Source organism: Pristis pectinata, chromosome 7 (genome assembly GCF_009764475.1).
Source record: "Pristis pectinata isolate sPriPec2 chromosome 7, sPriPec2.1.pri, whole genome shotgun sequence".
Classification (NCBI taxonomy): domain Eukaryota; kingdom Metazoa; phylum Chordata; class Chondrichthyes; order Rhinopristiformes; family Pristidae; genus Pristis; species Pristis pectinata.
The window spans coordinates 89,027,981-89,044,275 of record NC_067411.1 but is presented as its reverse complement, the minus strand read 5'-3'; the positions used below and the strand labels follow the sequence as shown (position 1 = coordinate 89,044,275).

Below are 16,295 nucleotides of genomic sequence, written 5' to 3'. Positions count from 1 at the left end.
GGAACTGTGCAATGAGTTTTGAATCCTGAGGAAGTAGGCAAGAGAAAATGCATGTAGGACAGTATTCTTGAAACTCTGCAAAAATAAAAGACAAAATTTCACAGGAGCTGTGACCAGTGCAATGTTGGCAATGAAGGCAATTTTATTATGTTCATAACAGAAATTTTACCAGTACCACTAAAAATGCGTGATTTCCAGAGGAAATTGAAAAATTGCACTGGAAACAAATCACATCGTCAAAAAAATCACATCAAGCAAGTTAAGCAAGGTAAGTTTAAGAATGCTTGAACAAGCATTCAAAAACAAAGTAATTACCGCATAGCAAACAGTCTAAAGATTAGTCAACAAGCCAGTACAAAATCAGCTTTGAACAGCCACACGTCAACAATATTTTGAACAACTGTGGTTAAAACCTCAGCTATGAGGAATTCTACATAGTTACAGTAACACTAAATATATTTGTTCTGAACCAAATATATCGAGCAGAAGTTGAAGAGGATCTGTTTATAATACTATAACAAAAGCAGCATTATGCCTCCATGCTTTCATGATGTAGGAGAAAAATTTTTGTTGTTATCACTTAGCTTCATGTAGTGGCATTAATACTGGCTAGCCTGATGCTGCCTTAGACTACCTGCACGAAACAATCAAACAGATAAAGTACAATTTCAAAAACTGGCAAAACGCTCATCTCTATAGCGTTTTCTTCCTTTGTTATTTTTGGTTAACAAAACACTTATTTTTTTAAAATAGAGATACCAAAAGGAAAGACTAAATGTCCTCATGGCACATCAAACCACCATTTCTTTTGGAATTCTATATGCTTCATCTCAACATTACACCAAATATAACACTGTCAATGTCTTCATGCACCAAAATTGAATTTACAATTTGCAGGAAATTACTTTTCAACTTTTAAATAAATGCACACTAACTAAGCTAGCTTACTCAAAGCTGAAAGATAACTTAATAGCTCTTAAATTACTTGCCACACGCTTGTTCACACTCGCTTAAATTGTTATCCAATAGATCTGTTTAGTAAATGTGACTAACCAGCTCCAATCCAACAGGCCTTTGTTTTTGTTGCGTCTTTTCGTTGCAGTATCTGTTCAACTAGCTCTTGAGTACAAACTCCTATGAGGTCCACCTTATTCAGCTTCAATAGAACTACATTTAACTGAAGCAACTGATACTTACATGCCCACCAAACACTAATACACTGCAACGATTTCCACAATACTGTAAGGACACTATTAAACTGGCATCTAGCAGGCTCAGTACTTCCACGCAGAACCAACAGCAGAATCGGTCGCTTACTCTGGCATCCCGATTGATTGCTTTATTTACACTTAAATCTGCTCACCAGACACCTTCAAAAGTTAGGTAAAATAATTTTCAATGCATCCAATGAGATGGAAATGCACAAACAATATAATTCACATTTCTGAAGTAAATGGGTAAAAGGTGCATCATAAAAATATTCTGCACGGGGTTCTATTTCTGCTAATGAAAACTAACTTGATACTTTAATTTTAGCCAAATCTTTCTATCCAGACTGAATATACCATGTGCTTAGATCCTGGCCAATAACACAAAAAGGGCAAATGTTAAGTGAGTCAATTAGCTCGCTCCATTTATAAATCCCGTCTCTCCACGAGGGTGGTGCTTTTCATTTAACTTTGTGGAAGGTTCTTTAATTCAACATATGTTCATGCCTTTGTGGGTTTTACTTTCCTTCAAATTAAGTACTTACAGGTTCCAATGTGTTGCCTTTTTTAATTCCCACCCTCACTGCCTTGTTCTGTATCCTTCTTATGCCAATTCTTAGCTTTTAAAACACACATGCTCTGGTGTCAGTAAGAGAGCACGGCCCCACGGCAGAACAATAGCAGCTTTTAATTCAGTGATTCCTGCTTTCACAGTGGTCAAATCTCTGAGACACAGTCAATATTTACTAGGGTTTGATGGTACCATTTTATAGCTCCCGCCATGTGGAATAGCAGCAGCAGGGAGCCAAGTCAGGGCCTGGGCTTCCAGAAATATCAGGGAAACAGCATTAAAAGACAAAAGAAAACATTAAACCAACATAATGTAAAAGAAAAACTACCTCAGAAAACAACATGCTGAAATACTGCTGCTGTCCTTCCGTCGTCAGTTGCAAGAATAGAAAATCTATCTATACAATCAAAGGAGCACTAGGAAAAAAAGTCCAGTTTAGAAAGACCACTAACTCCATTTGCTGACAAGTCAGGAACTGATCATGCATGTGACTCTTGCACTATAAACTAAAGTAATTTCCTCCACTTTCTCCGATAAATCTGCTGGAGTATAATGACGGGTGCTATAACAAATTAATATATTAAAACCACAATGGCAAAAGGGGGGCAAATCTAGTATCAAAAGACAAAAAACATCTCATGACTTTTATAGTCATACAACAATTGAAATCCACTGGGCCATTTGTAAAGAGAAATTGTTAATGCATTAATAATATTGATAAAAATGTTTCTAAACTATCATACAAAATTAAAACAACTGTTGTGGATTAAAAGAGACAAATGATGAGGCCTAGAAATTCAGACGAATTGGTCTGTTTTTGCAGCGCTTTGTATCTGGAAATCCAGAGTGGTACACAATTGCAACCATTTCCAAGACAAATAACGCCACTCTGTAAATTCATTTAATTATTTCTAATGGCAATTCACCCTTTCGGCAATGACACAAATTCCACATCAGTCACTCGTAGGATGAAGTTTATCAGACTGGAGGGCTGCCCAGAAAATTAGGTCACATTGATCAAAGGTGCACCCGTCACTGATCATTCTTGGAATAACACTGCGTCGGCTGGGATCATCCCCGTGAAGGACTGAGGCCAGACTTAGGAACCTAATCTGAGCAGTTTCCTTTAATTTTCTTTAACGTATCTACTCTCCTTGATCTCCTTACTAATTCCCCACACATCATCACCACCACTAAAGCCCTGATTTCTGGGCAACCGATCAAACTATGGCCACTCCCATCCAACAGAAGTTCAAATATCTAGATTAATTAAAATTATTTCATCAGCATTGTGCATATAATTCCAACCAAAGGGGAGTTCATGCAGAAAAATTGTTTTTTCACTATGTTTTGTGAATTGATGTTCATCAGGGAAAAATCTAAACCTATTTATATTAGATTAAAATTCATAACCGTAAACAGACAGCCCATTTTCCATGTCCCCCAATTTGAATTGCCATCGATTTTACGCTCTTGTAAATAAAATGACTTTTAATATCTAAGGTGGGCCAAATAGTCCCATTCATCTGTAAAGTTCCTGTGAAGTGCTGCTTGTGGTTACAAATACCTCACCATCAGTTTCAGCAACTAGATGCTGTTGCCAGTAAAGTGACTGTCAATTGAAGAAGGTGCAAGTTTATTTTGAATGGTTTGACTAATCTCATGAAGACAAATCTATCTTACTTCCACACACCTGAATGAACGTTTCACTTTGTTTGCAATGCTCTCAAATGGCTTTGTGACAGCTTCGCTGAATATGAACAAGCACAATACGTATAGGAATTCTGCGCCCTCATTACATGCAAAGACTTGTAAACTGAGTTCCCTTTTCACATACTTCTTCCTCACCTTTAGATTTTCTTTCCTTCTCTCGATTCTCCGAGAATGAAACAACATACCGTTTTCTGATATATTACATACTGTGTTGACCTTACTTTTAAACCTTCACTATCTAATCTTGGTCTAACAAGCTCCAGTGTTAGTTCATTCTCTGATATCCTGTTAGGATAAAGTTATGACCTCTTCAATTATACTTGTACATACTACCAAGTCCTTTCTTAAAAAGAAACACAACAAACATAACATTCATTATGATAAATTCACACACCATAAGGAGTCACCACTCTTAGGCTGATGTTACAGCTTTCAAGAATCATTCAATTTGGGATGCTTTTCCAATTGTTTTCATTGTCTGGCAAGGTTAAGTGCTTTTATAATTAAAAAGAAAATTTCACAAACATATCAACTTCCATATTCTATAATAGATTGCAACTAGATTGATAACAACAACAATAATATCTGTTCATTTAAAGTTGTCCGTAACTACCTGCATTTTTACTATTCCAGCAAGTCACATCTTGGACTATCTTATTCTATTAAGTAGCTACAAATAAATGCAATTGGTCAATTGTCTAAGTACAACATCTGCATTTTGAAAGCTTAGTTCTTAAAGGAAAATGAACAACTGGCACTGTAAATATATTGTCAACACACACTGACCAGTATAAAACAATAAAAAGAGTTGCTTTCTCAGTTTTATTGTTAAAATTGAATAATTCAAGCTTTGTTTATTATTACTCCAATTAGGATTTTACTCCAGTTCCTAGTTACAAGTGCACCTCATGGGTCATTCTGAGCAACTACTATAACACTGTGATGTCAAAATGCAATAGCTGAAAGCAAGGACTGTAATTCCATCCTTCCTTCACACAGATCACATACTTTTTTAAAAAATTATTTACTCAACTAAAATTCTCAATTTTTTGGTTTAGTTACATAAATGTATTTTAAATATTTGTTCCACTGCAAATTAAATGAGTAAAGCCTTCATTTGTAACCCACTACAGTCCCCTCTCCCCTCACTGGTGAGTCCAACCCATTCATTTCTTTGTCCTTTCCTTGTGTCATCAGAAAGAAACCCTTCTCTCTCCTCTGGGACTAGACCTGTGGAGACGTGGAACTAAGCGGCTGAGCTTTCGCAATCACCAGTCTCCTTCACAACACACAGCACTCTTATTGTGCTTCTCTCGATTATATATGAGGAGGCACCTGTTTACATGGAAAGAGGGAATGCATCGCCCATTAGTTAAAGGATTCTGAAGTTTCATTAAGTGAAATATACTCATAATTTTATGTAAGGAACCAACCAATGTTTGGCAGAATGTATTAAGACTTTGGTGGATTAATCAAGTATAAGCTCACCTCACTGAAAACAACATATGGCACTTTCAAACTGATGATTGCTTCCATTTTTGCTATCCAGTGCCTTAAAATATCTTACTCCTCAAGGAGCAATATATATTTGTTGTATGGCTGCCAAACTAAATCAAGAGCAGAGCATTTAAGTTTAATACAAAACGAACAAACTTGAAGAGTCATGGCATTTCCATACATTGCTCCAGGGTTTAAACTACCTGCTCTTAATTTTCTCTGGGATCACCACTTTACCAATAATGCGAAGTTCCTACTTATGTGCAGTTCCTGTGTGAACTCCCAGGAACCAACCACAGTACTTTTGAACAAGACACCACAGACAATGAACAAATAAAAGAGGAGAAACCAAACTCAAGACGAGGGAAGTGGGGGCAGGCAGGAAGGAGCTGGGAAACAAACCTGCACATGGAAAAGGTTTAGAGATGGAGTACTTTATCACAAATAAGCAATAACACTTCCTTTATTACAGATCTCCTCATCATAAACAGTCAATGGTAAAACATACTTTGTCATGTTTTCTTCCCCCCCAAATGACAAGTTTAACAAAAGTGACAGCCCTGTGTGTAATTAGTTTTCATTGTTCCCCTGACAGTCATTGCTCACAGCAGACCCCTGTCTTTTCTGTTTTAAGTATTATGGAAAATTCTCCATTGACAAGTATTTAATTACTACATAGCCCTAAAAAGAGTGCTGACAGGCCAACATGGGTGCCAAGGAAAGACTGACTGCCACAATGGATTCAGAAACAGGAAGAGTGGACAAGAAAGCTGTTCCTACTTTTCACCAAGCCACATTCAATAAGAGCATTTAGCATTTGTGCAGTGCCTATCACATAGAAAATTCCTCAGACGTAATTTCTGGAACAGCAGGGGGGAAAAGGGATTAGGAGGTAGCAGGAGAAAGGTTTATAGGAAGAGGAAGGGCAAAGAAATTTGAGATGTATATTGTAGAACTTGGGGCTCAAGCGGTGGAAGGAACAGCAATCAATGATGTTGTGCAGGGAGGGCAGAGTGTAAGAAACCAAATCATCAGAACAAGAGATCAGAGAGGGGGGCAATATTGCTGGAGGAAATTTCAGAGGTAAAGAGGGATAATGCCCCACCATCACTGACAAAGAAAACGTTGCTTCTGGATTTGGTTAGGACCATGTCAATGCTGTGAGAAAGGTGTAATTATAATGGAAGCAATTCTGAAAGGTAATTGCAGAAAAAAATGTACGGATATTTGGCATGCATCATCAACATACATCACCTTTTGGAGGGCAAAAGGGATTTAGAGGAAGAGTAACATTTGCAAGACAGAAATGTCAAGAAAAAATGTAAGTACAGGTCACAACAAGAAATTTGGTAGGGAAGGAGGCAGGTGCCTGAAAGGAAGGAACCATCCACAATCCCATAAGGAACCATCCTTCTGTCAAATTCCCTGACACCTAATTCCCTGACACAAGGATTCATTTGAATTATCAAGCAACTGGATGTGTTTGTATCTGATAGCAAAAGTGGCATGGGACTATCAGAACCTACTGTGCAAGTAACTGGAGTATACAATGAACGGCTGTTACTGGGGTTTTCTTCCTCTGGTGTACTAATTTATTTTCTTTAAGTAAACCAATTTACTACTGGCCTGATTAATTGTAGTTTTTTTAAGCATTTGCACTAACTGTAACTGCTTTGTTGAAAAAAAGTTGCAATTAATATCAGCAAAGCTAATGAGAGAAAGAAAACAAATGCATGCAAAATACTTAAAAGCTGCCTTAGTGTTAAATATTGAGGTAAAGGATGGTCAAGTCTGGAATTAGACATAAAAATTGAAAAGGCCTGACATGTACACTTCATTTTTTAAGAAACTAGACATGTATAGTTGAAGGTGTTCCTCTTGATTGTTTTGCATCTAATCTTTGGAAATAGCAAAATGCTCCCATTATTCAAGAAAGCTATTTCTTACTTAGACTGTATTGCACTGGTCAGGAAATTCATTTAAGAAATTGGGATGGCAGAAATGCTTGTTTTATACAATTACAGCCAATTGTTTGCACATAAAGGATCAATTTTTTTTAATTAATTAAAATTATTTTTTTCAGTCTTTTTTCATTATTATCAGGGCTCTGCCACTCGTGTTATTTTCTTGCAAATTAATTTTTTTTTCCTTACAGGGAAGCACACAATGTTGCCTCAACACAACTATACCTTTGTTCACTGTTCATCCAATTTCATATTCCATATAAAGATAAACCAATAACTGGTTGGCTTCTGGTTACTTGAAAACTTATATTTCGTAGTCATTTAACACAGAAACAAGTCTTTTGGCCCACCAAGTAACCCCCCCACCACCCGATTCTATCTCTCACTTATAGACTAGGGGCAACTTACAGTCGCCAACTAACCTCCCAACCCACATGTCTTTGGGATTTGTGAGGAAACCGGAGTACCATGTGATCACAATGAGAACATGAAAACCCCACAAAGGTCACTCTGCTGCCTCAAGCATTATGACCGTTACAACTGCAGTATGACATGTAAACCCCATGAAAATGAACACCTACCATAACAGAAATGAATTTGTAATTGCATCACCATTTTAGAAATTATATTCAATTTGACTTTAATTTTAAGTACCCAATAGATATGCACAACAACTTGCTGATAGAATATGCAGAGGTCTATTTGCTTACATTATTTTAAATGAGGGAAAAATATATTACATATCTCCCAAGTTTCTGGGGCAAGAATTTCTCTTAAGATCCACTTTGTGTATAATAACTATAAGTGTGTGCTCGCTCATCTATGTCTGTGAATGGATTCCTCAATTCCATTTTTTTTTCCTCTGCCAATTTTCTCTTGTCTCTTACAGTTAGGCCCGGCTGGACCCCTTAACGACTAATTACATTCATTCCTTTACTCTGCACAGCATGGTATTGTTAGATTACCAGATCCACAGCAACAAGACGGCAGAAAAGGCTCATCTTTAGCTGCACCTCACCAACCAGGATGCAGCATCTGGGTAGGTCGGAATGCAACCCCTTCATTAAAGTATTTACAGATTTGAATGGGAAGAATTTTTCTCTCTTTTTCGGGAGAAGGGTAATTAAACTCTAATAAGTTGCTCGTCAGTACCTTCTCTCTCGAGGCAGCAGCCTGTGAAAACCTTACTTGGACCTGGTTTCTCTCGACTTCACACAAAGGGACCACATTGAAGGAGCTGGGTTTTCTCCTGTAACAGTCACTGGATACAGCAAGCCATTAACTTTAACTAAGCACCATATAATGAACTGCAAAACCCTTTTCTGTTGAATTTTACAACCAGGAACAGAGCACATTTATGAGCAGCAGCAGTCCCCCCTCTTACCCCCCACCCCCACAATATCAACCTCCTGGAAGTGCTGAAACAGTAATTCAAACTTTCCCTTGCAAATAAAATGCAGTCCCCCGCCCCTACCTTAATAATCAGCATTAACCCTGCTGGCATGGACCACTAAATCTCCAGACCAGCAATGTGCATTCTCTTGTTTATTTTGCTCATCAATGTATTCATTTTTCAATTGATACTTCTGAAAGATTCTTCTCCAGAAATACAGAAATTGAAAAGACAGTAACAGCAAAAGTGTCTTTTTTATAGTGGATGCGAAAGGGAAACAACATTCAAAAAAATCTTTAATTGCAAAGAGCCCTAGAGTCCTTATCTTCAAAGCGGAACTCTTATTAAATTTATCCTGTTTATGCTGTGTCAATAAATGTAATTTTTATTTGCATTTTTCCCTTCAGATATCACTTTTAAAATCTACTGATTCGTGGATTTTATCAATATAGCAAAGAAACATATTAAAGGAAACAAATTAATGTGTTTTCTTTAAAAAAAACAATGTTTTCTTCATAACTTTTGCTCATTTGCAGAGAATTACAGTAATAAAAATTGAATATTCCGAACCATTACAGTTAAAGACATCAAATCGTGCAGCCAGAGTCATTAAAGACATGTCCAGGAAAGTGTCAGGATAAACTAAAATGCAATAGTGTTCACTCTGCCACTCAGAGGATATCTTGATTTTCAATATTCAGTTTTACTGATCGCGAATTCCATCGCCATTTCTTATCCTAGTTTTAACAAAGGAACACTGCACTGAGATTTGGATCAGTTCTTTGCCTCAATGCAAAGTTTTCACATTACTGCTTATCTTTAATCTTCCCAGTTTTCTAAAAGAGGAAAGGATAAACTAATGTACTAATCCAGCAACTCAGAGAATTTAGAGTCCACGCTGAAAAGAGCGTTAATGACTTTTCTGTTGCTCTAACATTGCTCACAATTAGGAAGAAGTTACAACAACCGGCCATGGGTTTTATGTCTTATAATCTATCAGCATTGTGAAATATCATTTACAATTCACTTCTATATAAACAGCTTTAAGCAGAGTTCCACACACATGGTTACTTTATGAGAGATACTCAAAATGCCACAAGGTAAAAGGCTAACTTGTAAAAGATGTAACATATTACATCACGGCAGGAGTTATTTTCTTTGATAAAACATTGTTAGAACCTATGAGTATGTCAAATAACTGCAGTAAGTGCAACAAAAGTTGGCCGAATTGAATCTTTTTTTATTATTCCCAATTCATCATATTTAGACCCACAAAGGAGATAACAGAGCCTTCAATCATATCAGCCCGGGTGAGGAAATTCTCCCAATAGCTTAAAATCCAATTTGTAAGCTGGAAACAGGTTTTTGCCTAGCAGTATAGTAAATGCAAAAAAAAAACATGCCCTGTGACCTAAATCCATTTGTTCATCTCAGCTCGAACTAGGACATTACCTCTGCACTAGAAAAAAAGGATACACAAAAATAGAGGGAATATTTCACAGAACATACCAAGTGGGATACAGATAGAAACAACGACAGACACACACATATATAAAGAATGACACAGTAAGAGAAAAACTTATAATAAAGAATACAAAGCATGATGAAAAATCCAAAAATGCACACAAGCAAGAGCAATCGTGCAAAAAGAGCAGTAGATACAGTGAGAAACATCTCCAAAAGAGAAACAGAACTTACTGATTCACAGAAACAGGTAAACAGAAGACAACAAAAGAATGATGCAGAGTGTGGAGTTGATGAAATAGATTTGTATTTAATTTGTGAGCAGCAGGGTGAAGGACGATTCTACACACACATAAAACCACACAGAGATGGGATACACATTAGACAAAATGACGGAATCTGCCAGTGAGGCTCATTCAGTCGCACCAACCTGAACCACTAATTGCATGTTTAAATTACAGTGTGCTATTTTGTATGAAACAATAAAACAAGCTTTTTATGTGCACCCACACTAAACCTTTTCAAACTGAGGTTTCTCCACAGAAAATTAATGAAATTGGGAAGAATCATTAAACCAAGTTTGAAATTGCATCTTTTATTTGTTTGCAATTGTTTTTTATGTTAATATTATATGCATATTTTAGTAAATCGTTCTGTAAATTATTTTCATCTTTGCAACTCAAGTTCAATTTTATTATTGAATTGGAATATGTTAGTCAATGCCACAAATGGTCACGTAAACCTCCGGTAAATAAAACGTTTGGCGAGAAAACGAGAAAAAGCATAGAACAAATTGATGACGACAAATGGTGGCAGAATTTCGAAGGATTTGTTTAAAATTACTTGCGGCACAGCAGCAGACACTGGAAATGTGCTGAGGTGTCCTCTGAAACGAGAACGTCTCAATTCGTTCCTCTTCCAGTAAGTTATTAGAACTTTTATTTTGCTTTGATCCACGAATTCTTCATCAATGTTTAATTTTTACAGAACGTCCCACAATTTTTGCCTTACTTTGGAAATGAAAACTTTCGCTATTTTCTAATCAATTTGAGAAGAGGTGTGTATGTGTGGGTGGGGTCTCCAGAAGATGCAGCTGAACATTGGAACCTAAAAGTCAGTTTTTCTATGTTTGATCTCGTTAAAAAGTAAAAGCAGACAAGCTGGAATCATTAAGTCTTCGATTGTATCCAGGCAGCTTTTAAAAAAGAACATCTGTGGGGATAGTCACGGTTGCAGGGACTGTGACCGCACAGATCGGACAGCAACACTTCACTGGCAGTGTATCCGAAGCTGGAAACCGGGCCCAACCTCAGACTGACAGCTGAAGCTGCCTCCAAGTTTCACTCAAAACTTCAGCGCCTCTCCCCGCTCACAATAACCAGGAGGCGCCGCCTGCACAACTCAAGTATATCTGCATTTTACACGTTTGCATTAACCGATTCAAGATTGCACCACTTTCACTCCGTATTTAATCACCCCCTATCCCAGCATCTTTTATATATAAAATATACACTTTTTAATAGTCGCTTTGAAACCCCTGCGGGCGGACGGTGAAGCCGCCCCTGCCATCCAAAGCGCCTCCTTTATATCGTCTCAATGTGTGTGGGGGGGGGGGGGGGCAGAAAAGGCTGGCAGCGGACGGATGGATTCGACCCGTCCCGGGTCTGTCCCGGGAAGGCGTCGCAGCGACTCGAACCCCTTTGACGGCAGCTTCAGAGCGGAGACGGAGAGAAGCGGCGGCGTTCCGTGGGCGCGCCTGAGCCGCAACTTTTAAACGGAGCGGACGCCTCATTGCCATTCAACACACCAACCCGATCCTTGCGTCTGTCACCACCAGCGAGAAGCACGGTTCACCTGAAAACGCTCCCCTCCCGGTCTGTCTCACCATTAAGGGGTCCAGTCCGGACTAGTTTGCTAAGACCCTCAACCCTCACAAAATAAAACGTTGACCCCCACAGGGCTTACCCGAAGGTAACCCAAAACCTGTGGAGGCGGTAGTTTTCCCCCAGCTCCCAGCGGTGACCTCTGCATTTAATATCGAAAGAGGCAACTGCGACGCTGCATGCCCGCTGTCCCCGCGGCCCGCTCCAGCGCGCCTTACCTCGGGTTGCTACTGTTCCAGTAGACGGCGTACCGATCGGCCACCACTTTGCCGGGCTCCTGCGACCAAACACACATCCAGAGCAGCAGGAAGACGACAAGTATCTCCGTGTTGATCATGGCTTCGGAGACGATGAGAAGAACTCGCCCTTTAAGTCTCTCTCTCTATCTATAGACTCTTCCAAAAGTTAAAGCTTCAGATGCCCAGTCTCATTCAGTGTCTTCAGATAAATCAAAGTCCAGAACCGGAGAGACAAAGTCCAAAACTGTAGCAAGAAATGGGAATGAAATACCTGTAACTGTGCAAAACCACTTCCGAGCAACAGAGACCTGCCGGAGATATTAATTCATTGGACACGATGTGTAAGGCAGTGGTCTGTGAAATCAAATAAAACAATTACGAATTCCCGGACTCACTGTCAGCAGGGAATGAGATTGGCGCAAAGTTCTGTAAAACGAGGTTAAGTCCGCAATCTGTATGCAAGTGGGGCAGCAATCAGCAAAAAGTCGGTGCGAAGACAGCCTGAAGTAACGGCGTGCGTTGTGAGTGCTGGTGGTGGCGGTGATGTGTGTGTGTGTGAGAGAGAGAGAGATCGATGTTTTAAATTATATGTATTCAGTTACTGGGAGTATAACAAGACCGGCTGGAGATTCCCGAGGCGACAGCATCCAGTCAATCAAGTCACAGCATCCTTTCTTTTTTTTTGACTCGCCTACCCCTCCCTCCCCAAAACCCCCCCACCCCCCACCCCCCCCCCCACTGAAGAAATGGTCTGAAGAGCTGGAACCAAGTCGCCGCCGCAGCTTTTTTGCACTCACAGTGCAAGCTCTCCGCAAGCGCGGTGCGGGCGGCAGTCACTGAGACAGACGGGAGCTGCCCCTCCCGCACAGGGGCGATGGGAGATGGGTGGGTTTCTGGCTGGGTTTGGTGCTTGCCCCTCCCCTGCCGGGCTGAGATGAACCAGCAGCCGGGATCCGAAGGAGAGAAATCCGAGTTGGGCGGAGAGCCGAGGCTGCAGGACGAGGAGGGAGCCGCCGCTTCATTGACAGTCTGGCGGCTCCGACTTGTTTTGGGGGCCGGCAGGGGAGGCGGATCAGCCGGAGAAGGGGGTGGTGTGTGTGCGTGGGGGGGGGGGGGGGGGGGGCGGGGATTGCAGCCGACGAGTGGGGTGGAGCATCAGCTCATTGCCTCCAATGCTGATAGGCTGGTCCTGACCCCACCCCCACCACCTCCTCCGCCGGACCCCCCCCCCCCCCCCCCCGCCTCCCTCCCCTCCGCCAGTATCTGCACTCGCTCCGAAGCCTGGCCAAGTCACAGAGCTGGCGGCGATGCCGGGGCCGGCGGCCGGTGCTGCGCAGGCGGTTCTCACCTCCTCTCTCCTCAGCGCCCCAGCACCTCCTCTCCCCTTACCTCTCCAGCCCGTTCATTGCATCGAAAATAACCGTGGCCCCCTCTGATCTTCTCCGGGACCACCTGCCCCTTTGCAAGGAGGGCGCTTTGACTTCATGATGAGAAACTCACCTGTTAATGAACAAGCTAGGTAACAGAATGTGCCCATTCCGGCTTGTCAGGTTAAACGGACGGCCTTACAAAAGTGCTGTGAAAATGTAAGCTCAGACATACGTTCGCTCGGATGGAGAGTTGATGTTATTTGTCCCGCATCATTAGTTATAAATCCTTTCAAAACAAAGTCATAGACCAGCAGTGAGGCATTCTTGCAAATGATTTTCACTTGTCACAACAGCTGCCATCACGTCACCCAGCTTTGCTCCAACACGCAGTCTATCGAATTTAACCAGGATGAGGTGTTTGCCCGTTTTTTTCGCACGTTGTGTGCCTGCTCTTTCCGCTCCCCTGTTCATTCGGGAGTGTGAATGTGTCTGCCTCGCTCAGCCAGCCTCCGTGATTGAATTTGCAAATCGGAACGGCTGGTTAGACGGCTCCAACGCTCCCCCTGGCGGCGTCACCACTTACTGCAGACACTCAACCTCGAGAGGAAACCTTCCCACCGTCACCGGCGATTCATCAAAGAAAGTTCAGGTGATGTAAATCTGAAAATTCAACCATATAAAACCAACAACTTCAAATTCGACGGTATCAAAGAAAAATCGATAGGAATGTTATTTCCCCCTCCTCCTCTTCCTACTTCTGAATTAGCTTGAAACTTGCTTGAAAACTTTTTCGGCTCTGATGAATTGAAATTCGAATTAGTATGTGTTGTTTCACAGTGGACTGAAACAAATCTGTAGCTGGAACTAAGAGGTAGGGAGCCAATTTTATTAGAGCCATTGATCTGAAAATAAAACTGGTAGACTTCGATAGCTTTGATTTGACAAGCCAGGCAAAGTTGGGTACATTAACAAGTAAAGCTCGATCGGATGCAACATCATGAATGATGACAATAAATTGCCTGTACATTTGCCTGGGAAATCAATGGAAATTTAATAAATCATTTTCCATATAATTACATCTCATATAACTAAAAATAAAGCAGATGCTGAGAGAAATGGAGGAAGGGGTCAGATGAAATGGGTGACAGAATATAAACATTGTCAGAGACCAATAGTGTTGAATGGCCTCTTTCTGTGACATCAAGAGGTTTAGAAATTATAGGCATGTTGCTGGAATCACTGCTGAGGCTGCAGTAGTAATAGCAAGAGCAAGCAGGCTGCAAAGACCAATGGAAGATCAACGAAGCCAGGAGAAGAATCAAGGGCCATGGAAGTTTACAGCTCCTGGGCCTTCTTGAATGGGGTGTTGTCTTCTTCTGAAGCAGTCCCTCAGGATCGAGGATGACTTGATTCCACTCGGGTTTTGGAGATTCTGAGGTGGCTAATAAGGCCAATGTGGAACAGCAGACGGCCACAGATGGGGCAGGAGGTCCCTGATAGGGCAACAGGTGGTTAGTTTGTGAGGTGGTGTGCTCCCTCTGCCTTCTGTGTGTTCCCAATCCATGGTTCTCAATACCATCCTGAATGCTCATTCTTTACTTTGAGCAGTCATGGGTCAGAGGGTCACAGGAATCAGTGGGAGTGTTTCACTTGATCCATGGATATACTCAAGGCCTCCTAAAAGAAGTGAAACACTTTCACTGATCCCTTGGAACCTCTGGTCCATGATCACTCTGTTACTTTGAGCTGGCCACATCATTCAATTATCTGACACCAGACTCGCAAAACAGGCACTCTATTCCATGCTCTGTCAGAAGACATTACCAGGTAGACAGAGAAAAAGATTCACAGGTGTACTCAAGGCCTCCTTGAAGTCTTTCTCAGTCCACTTGGTAATCTCTTCCAAGATGGAGCATGGAATAGAGTGCCTGTTTTGGGAGTCTGGTGTCAGACAATTGCATGATGTGGCCAGCTCAAAGTAACAGACGGAGGGTAACTGGAGCCTCAAAGCTGGGCATGTGTTGTACCCAACAATGCAAGCAGGCAACAGAAACCGGAACCAAACAAGAGCACACGCAACCTGTGGCCTTGAAAGCAACAGTGATTCTAAAAATCCATATGCAGATTTAGCTTTAAACTGTAATGGGTGAGATCAGAAACAGCCAATTTGCTGACCATGTGGCTTTCTCACAGGTTACAGATAACTTCCATTCTTAGGACAGAACAATGCAAGACTTTCCCAATGCAGGCATCAGGGCACAAGCAGATTTTCCCAGACTGATTGATCTCTCCAGGGGCAAGGTGCTTTTGCTTTTTCACACATTGCCCTGCACCCTCTACTTCAAGAAGATCTGCATCCTTTTTTTTAGCAGGAAAGACCTGTGCTCCTTCATTATTCAAGTAGGCTCTAACTACAGGCAGTGAAAACATTAGTCTTTGCCAAGTTTCCAGGCTCTTACTTTGATGTCTTCATTCCTCCTCTGTTGCCTCCTGATAGAAAATTTAAAAAAAGAAAATACTCAACAGGTCAGGCAAAGAGTGAAACACTTCAGATGGTTAACTCTGCATCTCTCTCCACAGGCGCTGTCTGGCCTGCTGAGTGTTTCCAGCATTTTCTGATTTTATTTCAGATTTTCAACATCTGCAGTCTTTTAGTTTTTGATCTTAGTTTCCGCTTTTTGAACCAGAAAAGCAGCTTTCAGGCTAATGCCTTAGAGGTAGGGTTGACGCTCACGGCTCCAATTACAGATCCAGACATGGGGATTGTCCATCGGTACAATAAGGTGCATTGAGATATCAGAGATCTATTGAGCAAGCAATCGATATCTGCAAACAAGGATTTCAGTGCATGGAATCTGATGGAGTCTCACAGTGCAGCCCCGACCAACTCTCCAGACTTGTGCAGAATTCAGGTAACACCACACCTTTGTTATTCATAGCGGCCAAGCTTTGCAGTCACCACAAGAGGAAAATGTCCAGAACATTGAAGGAGG

The 16,295-nt window shown here is 41.1% G+C and overlaps 1 protein-coding gene across 5 annotated transcripts in view; it reads right to left on the bottom strand.

Annotated features, from left to right (window-relative positions):
* Positions 1–13,819, bottom strand: part of efna5b (ephrin-A5b) — a 170,606-nt gene extending 156,787 nt beyond the window's left edge. For 2 of the 5 annotated variants that reach the window (XM_052020519.1, XM_052020523.1), the window contains exon 1: positions 11,912–12,617. In XM_052020519.1, the coding sequence (XP_051876479.1) occupies positions 11,912–12,030 (119 nt within the window). In that variant the 5' untranslated portion in view covers positions 12,031–12,617. The other 3 variants (XM_052020520.1, XM_052020522.1, XM_052020521.1) reach the window with 3 other exon arrangements.
* Between the last annotated feature and the right edge of the window lie 2,476 nt (positions 13,820–16,295).